This window comes from Brassica rapa, chromosome A01 (assembly GCF_000309985.2).
Source record: "Brassica rapa cultivar Chiifu-401-42 chromosome A01, CAAS_Brap_v3.01, whole genome shotgun sequence".
NCBI classification, from domain to species: Eukaryota; Viridiplantae; Streptophyta; class Magnoliopsida; order Brassicales; family Brassicaceae; genus Brassica; species Brassica rapa.
Genome location: NC_024795.2, coordinates 7421812 through 7432099, shown reverse-complemented (window position 1 = coordinate 7432099; position 10288 = coordinate 7421812). Strand labels below are relative to the sequence as shown.

The 10288-nt window shown below is 34.2% G+C and overlaps 2 protein-coding genes across 2 annotated transcripts; one reads left to right on the top strand and one right to left on the bottom strand.

The window, feature by feature from the left end:
• Nucleotides 1-3731: 3731 nt before the first annotated feature.
• On the top strand, nucleotides 3732-7599 carry LOC103861091. Its single transcript, XM_009138803.3, has 3 exons — nucleotides 3732-6120; nucleotides 6679-7221; nucleotides 7310-7599. The coding sequence occupies exons 1-3, from the start codon at nucleotides 5185-5187 to the stop codon at nucleotides 7412-7414; spliced, it is 1584 nt and encodes a 527-aa protein (XP_009137051.1). The 5' UTR covers nucleotides 3732-5184; the 3' UTR covers nucleotides 7415-7599.
• Nucleotides 7600-7696: 97 nt separating this feature from the next.
• LOC103861082 lies at nucleotides 7697-9747 on the bottom strand. The gene is made up of 8 exons (XM_009138794.3): nucleotides 9445-9747; nucleotides 9341-9362; nucleotides 9109-9165; nucleotides 8946-9027; nucleotides 8710-8805; nucleotides 8474-8598; nucleotides 8371-8389; nucleotides 7697-8264 (listed from the first exon to the last, which is right to left on the bottom strand). Exons 1-8 carry the CDS (start codon nucleotides 9542-9544, stop codon nucleotides 7941-7943), a joined length of 825 nt encoding a protein of 274 aa, XP_009137042.1. The 5' UTR covers nucleotides 9545-9747; the 3' UTR covers nucleotides 7697-7940.
• Between the last annotated feature and the right edge of the window lie 541 nt (nucleotides 9748-10288).

Genomic DNA, 10288 nt, shown 5'->3' with positions numbered 1-10288 from the left:
AGAGTCGATGGTGGTTCTAATGTTGCCTTGAATAGCTCGCGGAGAAATCAAATAACCATTGTTGCAGCTTCTTTGCTCTCCAACTTTTTTGAGTTTTGTCTAGGGCTAGATGATGATCACAATCATCGTGAATAAATGTAACATCTTTCATTTGTAGACAAGCAAATTAAAAGTTAATACACGTTTGTGTTAGTGATTCTTGTGGCTTTAGAGATCAAATACTATATTTAGTTTTGAAATGATTTACAGATCAAAGACCAAAAAATATCTTCACTGTTTATAAAAGACATTATAAATGAATCATGAGTATACCAATTTCGAACTTGAGTAATTTTTGTGAAGACATCAATGAGCTTAAGGTGTTTCATGGGCTTGGCCAGTTCAGGTACATCAAATACTACTGTTTTGTTCTTCTTCTTTTTAGAGGTTTTAATAATGTTTTCTAACAACGCAAATAACTTAGTAGGGAACAATTTTATAAACCAAATAATTGAAGGTTGTCATAAAATATGATATCCATGTGCAGTTGCCCTAATGCTGGGACCAAAGCTCTCCAGATCATAATAATTAGAGAATATAGAGCAGGTGAATAGACACCTTTTTAATTATTCTATTACTATAATTCTATTTTAAGAATTAGCTGTTAACAAGACGGCAGAAGCAAGTATGAATCAAGAATCCAAAGGAGAATGTAATACAATATTAAATAGGGGCAAATCCCTCTCGTTGGTCTTCTTGGTTCTTAATTATTGAATCCAAACAAAAAAAAGAGTTCCATCGTTTTCTTACGAATTTGTGTTTATTTAGTTGTGGAAATAGTTTGAATTCCTTTTCTCAAAGAAGAAGTTTTGAATTCGATACGTATGCGTATCTCTATCACATTCATCTGAAAGTCACCAAAAGAAAAACAAATCTACCAAATCCATCTATACTTTTATACTAGGTGTTTTGCCCGCGATGCGGACTTAAACATTTTCATAAATTTTTGAAAAGTTCTTTGTATACTATATTCATTATACTAAAATAAAATTTAAAATAACTCAATATTCTACTTTTAATTATATAATTTATGTTTTTTAACTTTTTACTAAAATACTTTTTCAGATAACAATACAATATATATATAGAAATTATCTTTTTCTAATTATATTTTTAGATTTTGAATGATTCAATATTCTATTTTTAACTATATAATTAAGAATTTTATTTGATTAATATTTAGTTATATAATTATTTTTTTAACTTTTAACTAAAATACTTTTTCAGATAACAATCCAATATATATATAAATTATCTCTTTTTTAAATTATATTTTTAAATTTTGGATAATTCTTACTATTATTAATTTTAATCAATTATCTAATCAAATAAATTAAATTTTGTTTTTATTTTTTAATTTATTTATACATTTAATTCATTAAAGGTATAAACAATATTAATCACTCTAACTTTTAACGTGAGAACTCGATTCAAAAAATTTACTTTAGTTATATAATTATGTTTTTAACTTTAACTTAAAGACTTTTTCAGATAACAATACAATATATATAGAAATTATCTCTTTTTTAAATTATATTTTCAGATTTTGGATAATTCTTACTATTATTAATTTTAATCAATTATATTTTCAGATTTTGGATAATTCTTAATATTATTAATTTTAATTAATTATCTAATCAAATAAATTAAAATTTCGTTTTTATTTTTTTAATTTATTTATACATTTTATTCATTAAAGGTATAAACAATATTAACCGCTCTAACTTTTAACGTGAGAACTCGATTCCAAAAATTTACTTCGCAAATAATAGTATAGATTTTAATCAGATAGATTTGAAATTTGTTTTCATTTTTTGACTAATTTATATAATTATTCATTAAGGGTATAAACGATATTAACCACTCTAACTTTTAACGTGAGAGCTCCATTGCAAAATTTTACTTCGCAAATAATAGTATAGATCATGGATTAACAAATGTCAAACACCAAAAGAATTAGTAGTTACAATTATCTATCATCTTCTTTAACAACATCAGGAAACAATCATCGCTCTAGTTTCACAACATCAGAAATCCAATATACTTTCCATTTATCCAAAATTTGACATTTTACCTTTTTGCAATATCTATGATATTAAACTATAACATACATAACATATACGTCTATAATGGAAATATATATATGTACCGATTATACATGTAAGTTGGCATTTGTACTTATCAAACCCAAATTTTGATTTATCTAAGAAGTTTTGCAGATTATTCCAAAGAAGATGACAACAATAAATAAAAGAACCTTTTTGTAACACAGAATAAGAGAACCTAAATCTATTAACTAACTTGGATTCATAAATTATAGTAATACTCAAAATTAATAATATAACCTGAAGCAAGCAGTTGAGGATCTTTGAATTGTGAAACTATTTTTCACATAAAAAACGATAACGCACTGCATTATTAATATTTTATTCAATCTATTAAAAGTAAAGTACAAATTGGTATTAACCCTTAAAATAACTTCTTTATTACTTCTAATGCCATTCCCTTATTTTACTCTTAACCATAATTAACTTTAATAAATTACCTTACAAAAGACATAATAAAGAATTATTTTCTTAAATTTTGTTTGTGTTACACCAAATTACCTAATATTTAGCTAACATAAAAGATTCCAATATTTTATTTTCTAAAAGAAAATATCAAATATAAAAGCAACGAAGCGATAATTTTGACATACTATATATATATATATATATATATATGTACATATCAGTCTCACGTATTGATTAGTAACATAAAACAAGATTATATGCAACACTGTGTGACATTGATTTCCAACTTTACAATATAGTTTCATCCCGGTAAAGCCAAGAAATGAACAACTTACACATATTCAAATTTCCAAAATAATATGAACAAACTACAAATATTTAAATAGTTAAAAAGTATCAAATAATTATATATGTTTATTCATTATAAAATGAAAAAAACCCGTACGGATCCGCACGAATCAAGATCTAGTTTATCATTAATGCGTGATAACATTAAATTTTTATTATTGACATGATAATTATCTCTTACACTAGATATCCAAATTTTTAATAACTAAATCTGAAGCCCATTAAACTCTAGTATAAATGATAATCATTTAATTTAGTGCAGCCTAAAAGACAGTTTTAGTGATTAGCGATTATAAAAACACTTAGAATCAATACCATTAAAATAGGATCATTCCCTTAATGAAAATTATACTTTTCTCAAAAATACCTTTATTATTACAAAGGATTAATTAAATTCATTAATGGCATTTAGGTTTTTTAGTTTTGGGCCTACAAATACACATAAATAGATCTATTAATAATGAGTCTATATATATTTAAAAGATATCTTAACTTTAAATTTAATATAAGTATAAATATATTATGAAACATAAATAAATTAACAAACATGAAATATCATTTTCTTAAATATATGTATCAATATTCAAATTAGATCATTTGAATATTATACAGATTTTCAATACAAACCAAATCATATATCGTACATCATATATCATATACATATTTGAATATCATTTTTCCATGTATAATATCATTTTATACATAATATTAATATGGCAATTACGAGTGTTCAAGAATATTTTAAAAATTATATTAAAATCAATTTTTAAATCTAAAATAAAAACACAAATTTATAATAGGTGATTAATAACAAAAATAAACTAATATTGTCATATCAATAAGTTTTTTTTAGTATCATTTTTATACGGATAATATAATAAAATTTCATCAAATTCTAAAGAATCACTAAATTATGTAATATTAAAAAAATATGAGTAATTTAATCAATTTTTTAAAAAAAAATACTATCAGATATTTTGTGTGTTTATCGGATCAATGGTATCAGATTGAAGGTTAATAGTGAGTTTTGGGTTTTTACCGGGTTATTTTTAATTAACGAATTTTTCATTAAATTCGAACTGGAATACAATATATCGGGTCTATAAGTTCGACCATGAATCTATGTCGAATATGAAAACAAATCTTAAAACTCAAACATTATTATAGAACAACTGCCATATTTCGAACAAATATCATATTTTGAAAAGAAAAAAAACAAATGATAAAAACCTTAAAACTCAATTGTTATGATTCGAAACAAAAAAATAATGGTAGTTTGTAAATCAGTTTTCGATCAATAAATGGAAAGAAAAAAAATCCGCATTTTCTAAGCGCGGGTCAAAATCTAGTTAACTGTTATGAAAACAATGTCCATTTTTACTTTTGTGTTTATTTTCATAAATTTAGACTACTTTTTCTTTGTTAGTTCTTTGTTAGTTCTTTACATTCAACCTTTTTAATTGTTTTGTGTTACCCTAACCCATTTCTCCTGTTTAAAATTGTCGAGCAACGCCAAAATATAATGAACATCGAACGGTGTACACCAGTTAGCTACCTCCACTGAAACAACGGTGAAGCCAGCCAATGCAAAAAGCCACAGCCTTTCTTTGCTGAGAAACGAGCCTATGAAACGACGCAGCTTTCGCTTTAAATAATAGGAGCAATGAAAGTGACACGTAGATAGTTCCGTATGACCCACGTGGGGAAACGAGTCAGAGTAGGACCCACACATATTCATTGATCCGACCGCTCGTCTTTTTCTTACTAATGCTTTCCCTTACATCTGCACCACACTAATCTCACACACAAACCTTTTTGGTTTCAGGTTAGCACCAAAACAACTCGAAAATATTAAAATTAAAATATTTATTTAGCATGATAAATTGTCAAACAAATTAGGAAACAACCAAAATAATGACAACAACCCCATTTTATTTATTTAAATAATTTTTTTCTCATTTTCTGTTCTTTTTTATTTTTATTTTTATTTTTCTGTTCGCTCTCACCTTTATCTCTCTCCACACAGAAGCAAAAAAAAATAAAAAGAGTTTCACGTTGTCTTTCTCTTAATTCCCCTCGATTTCTCAGGAAATCACCAAGCTCATTCACATTAATCTTTCTTATTTAGGATAGAAAGATCCATATTTTTCGGTTCGTTCTCTCCCTCTGGGTTACGAATCAAGAAGCTAGAGAGACACTTGCTTTCCTGTCTTCACCAATTTCAAAAACAGACCCAAATTAATACTTGATAGAGGGTTTGTTTGTTCTTCTTCAATCTGTGTGGATGAAAGGTAACCAGAAAGACTCGTCGGAGAAACCGACATGGGATCGAACCTCGTCGAGTACTACTTCCATACCCGGAATGCTGTCGGTAACCCGACCCGGTCCAAAACTAATGGTTTGGCTCATCTGCTTCATTGTCTTCACTTACATTATCTACATGCTTAAGCTCGTCTCCACCTCACGCACCTGTGACGATTCCGTTACCTTCACCACCGTCTCCGCCCTCTCCACCAACGTCTCCTCCTCTTCCATAAAGGTAGCTTCACGGCGGCGCCGCGAGTCGGAGGAGGAGGAGGTTAAGGTAGACGCGGCAGACGAGCCGACCGATCTCAACCACGTGGTGTTCGGGATCGCCGCGTCGGCGAAGCTGTGGAAACAGAGGAAAGAGTATATCAAGATCTGGTACAAACCGAAACACATGCGCGGTTACGTTTGGTTAGACAAAGAAGTGAAAAAGAACATTAGTAGCAACGACGAAGACGACGACGATCTACTCCCGCCGATTAAAATCTCCGCCGGGACAGCGTATTTCCCTTACACGAACAAGCAAGGACAACGCTCGGCGCTGCGGATCTCGAGGATCGTGTCGGAGATGCTGCGTTTGGGTCTGAAGAACGTGAGGTGGTTCGTGATGGGCGATGACGACACGGTGTTCGTAACGGATAATCTCATAAGGGTGTTGAGGAAGTACGACCACGAGCAGATGTATTACATCGGGAGCTTGTCGGAGTCTCATCTACAGAACATATTTTTCTCGTACAGTATGGCTTACGGTGGAGGAGGGTTTGCGATTAGCTACCCGTTGGCTAAGGCATTGAGTAAGATGCAGGATAGGTGTATACAGAGGTATCCAGCGTTGTATGGTTCTGACGATCGCATGCAAGCTTGTATGGCTGAACTCGGTGTTCCACTCACTAAAGAAATCGGCTTTCACCAGGTAAACTCGGATAATTAATGATTAGTGTTTTTGGTTTAGTGTAGAGAATATTAGCAATGTTGACGATTTAGTGGCGTAATTAGCATTATTAATGATTTGTGACATGGTGGGTTTCATTCAGTTAGTTAATTTTTGCAATGGATTGTATTCTACAAGCTTTAGAGTTTATGTTAGAAAGAGTTCAAAAGACTAGTTTGGGAGCAATGTCTTTAGACTAGTTTGTTTGGGAGCAATGTCTTTAGTAAACATAAGAATTCAATTTTATTATGTTCTTGCGAGAAGCTTATGCTGGTTTTGTGATTTCAAATTCGTTTGCTTTGACGCTGTTTTGGCAATATTTTCGTGGTTTGGTACCGACAAAGCGGCGCGTGAGTAGCTCAATGTCGTCAAATTTACTTATGTTAGATGGTTATATACAGGTGTAAGAGAGGGACCCGCCTTTCTGTTCCCATACTTGAATGATTTGGTTCTTCCCATTATTTACTTTACGCGCACATATGACGCGTACACTTCACGCTCCTTGTAGTAACGTTTTAAGTTTTGTTGTTACCGTTTCAGTACGATGTTTACGGGAACCTCTTCGGCCTCCTCGCCGCGCACCCAGTAACACCGTTCGTATCAATGCACCATCTCGACGTCGTGGAACCGATCTTCCCAAACATGACCAGAGTCCGTGCCCTCAAGAAGCTGACCGTACCGATGAAGCTAGACTCAGCCGGGCTTCTCCAGCAGTCTATATGCTACGACAAGCACAAGAGCTGGTCCATCTCGGTCTCGTGGGGATATGCTGTCCAAATATTCCGCGGAATATTCTCTCCTAGAGAAATGGAAATGCCTTCGAGGACGTTCTTGAATTGGTACAAAAGAGCGGATTACACCGCGTACGCGTTTAACACCAGGCCGGTTAGCCGTAACCCGTGTCAGAAACCGTTCGTGTTCTACATGTCGTCCACGAGATTCGATAAGCAGCTGAACACGACGGTTAGCGAATACACGAGACACCGTGTTCCTCATCCTTCGTGTCGGTGGAAGATGACAAATCCAGCTGAGATTAATACCATCGTAGTCTACAAGAAACCAGACCCGCATCTATGGGAAAGGGTAAGTAACGCAATGTCATTTAATAGCATGTGGTTAAAATGTGAATTAATGTTATGGAATTAATGGTTTTCATGTGTGTTTGGTACAGTCACCGAGGAGGAACTGTTGCAGAGTATTACAAACAAAGAGGAATAATACGTTATGGATCAATGTTGGTGTATGTAGAGAAGCTGAAGTCACTGAACTTAAGTAACTTCTTATATAGTTTATTTTTATTTGCTTGTATTGATTTTATTTTTTGAAAGGGAAGAAAAATTAGTTTTTAGGCTGCTTTACCCCACTCGTAATTTCTTGCCACGTTATTTAACATTGTAATCATTGAGATCCCGTCGTAGTTATTCTCTTACTGATGATGGTATACAACATTCTTCCAAAGCACACTTTATCTAATTTAGTAGTATATAGATAATATTTACACCCACAACCACAAGATCTCTTTTGTTTTCTACTATGGGAACAGTTTGTTAGCGCTGAATGTAAACAGTTGGTGAATTGTACTGGACTCTGTACTTATCATAAAAGAATTCAGAAGACATAAGAAACAAAAAATCATCAAATGACTCAGTCCAAGAGGCATTGTCTCAGACAGTAACAACAACAACAACAACAGAGGTAATGTCTTACACAAACAATGACCTCAAAACAATACCAACGAGGTGAATGTGAATTTAAAACGGCAGATGAAAAAGAAGTCTCCCGAGAAACCAGGCAAAGAGTAGTTACTTTGGGTAAGCCTGAGGAGGATAAGCCGGACCGGGAGGGTATTGAGGATAAGCTGGAGGGTTTTGAGGATAACCAGAAGGTGGATAACCTTGTGGAGGGTGTTGCGGATAACCAGAAGGTGGATAACCTTGCGGCGGGTGTTGTGGATAACCTTGTGGCGGGTGTTGCGGATAACCAGAAGGTGGGTAACCTTGTGGAGGATAACCAATCGCGGGTGGAGTTGCTTGATCAATCCGTGACATTACCTGAGGCGGAGGCACCGCCATTGGCTGTGGACCGAACTTACCATCTCTCTTGTCCATTTCCACCTTGTGTTGTGTCTACAAAAGCATAATAGATGAACAAGATATTATCAGGAAGACTGTATATATTACTTTTCTGAGTAGGTAAGGTTGAAATGGGTTTTTGATAATTTCATTACTTTACCTGCATACAAGCGCAAACCCTGCAAAAACGAAGCAAAATACAATCATCAAGGACAGTAAGTTAAAGGGAATGAACAGGAGACTACAGATGGGGAGATTCTTACGTGCAGTAAACCATGTCGGCTAAACAAGAGAGCAGCTGAGAAGCTTCAGAAAGCTCATCAATGCCGACGATACATGCAACGATGGAGAATATGCAAGCCACTTGGCTGAGGCAAACCATAAATCCCTACACAGCCAAGAAGACAGCACACATCACGACACTTAGTCAGCTTTGTTTCTACTTTAATTGCTTGCGAGTCTCAGTAACTGGCGTGGATTGAGCAATGAGGATACTTACAATGATGCAGTTGTCACACTGCGTCGTCTGAATCTGGAACTCATCTTGAAGAAGAAAACGAGTGGATGCCACAGAGGTTCCAAAGCAGCAAAAGACCTGCAAAATTGTTCTGCTACTTAGAACTAGCTAGACTGAGATTGAATGCTTATGTTAGATAAAAATACTCAGATACTGAAAACGAACGTTCTAGAATAACTGGAGTCATACATGAACTTGAAGATGATCAAGATCCTTACCTCAGTGGCAAGACAAAGCTGAGGACATTTGGCTTCTCCACACCTGCCACTACAAGGCATGTAACCAGCGCAGCAAGTGTACCTGTGAGACAAAGAAGCATCTTTTTTTTTAAAAACTAAGAAGATCGAATCAGAATGTATCCATCTGAAGTCACTTGAATACCTTGACATGTCATTGTAAAGCGCACGCTTGCGTAGCAAGTATGACGCACAAGGAGCACTGCAAGGTGAAGAGGAACACACAGGACACAAACAGATAAAAGAATCATACAGTGATGAAGTTTTTTCTCCTAAAGTCAAATCTTGGTCAATTCACATAAACTCTGAGATATTCAAATAGAGAGGAGAGAGCAAGCAAGCAAAGAGAAGAAGCTCAGATCGAAGCGGAGACTTACCACCACAGCGCAAAGCAGCAATCTGCGAACAACAAACAACAACACAAATAATCAATCAATCAATCCTCAAAACCGATCAAACAGAGAGAGAGGGAGGGGAGTACAAGGAGTATCGCCCTGGATGGTGTGAGAGAGATCGGTGTGCCAGACGTTGCGGAAGTTCTGGCGTTCCTGCATCTTCTCCGTGTCCAATTTCGGCGCCATTTTCTATAACTGACTCACAGGCGAGATAAGAGGATGAGGAGAGGATCAGATCAGACTCGTAAAAGTCTTGAGAATCTGATCAAATCAAATCTACAGCTCTTTTTTTTTTTTGTTGTTCTCTCTCTCAGAAACGTATTTTTGACTTCATCTCCCTCTCAATCGTCATCAACGTGTGGAAAAAAAAAAGAAACAGAAGAAAACAACTGGCGTTGACTAGAAGAAGTTACGAGGCAGTTTCGAAAATACTAATAGTTTAAGGATTAAATTTTAAACTGAACTCTTTTAACTTTATAAAATTAACAAATCAGTCCTCTCCATTTTGTTTCTGTAACTTATTACGAGCCACAGTTCCAAATACTTCCTCCTTCTCGTTTTAGTTTCCTAACCAAACAGAAAAAAAAAATAACTTAACTTGTTTGTAAACTGTCAAGCACGTGCCTTTGCGTATGCTAATCCTCTTTTATTCTTTTCCTCAAGGTAGCTTGATCTCCACTAGGCTCGTAGACTCTCAGAATAAGCAGTTGATATACTCTTCTTATGTGTTGGCAAGGCTCTGTACCTTCTTCTTTTAGGTGTTCTTCTTACTACACTTTTATTATTCTGCTGTTTGTCCAAGTTTTGTGTTTTTGTGATTTGTGGAACATTGCTAATGTAGGTTCTTCTGGAGTTCAAAGAGTATGCCACGGAAGTAGATGTTGATTTTGTTCGCGAAGGCTGTTCGTGCAATATTGCCATCAAACTAGA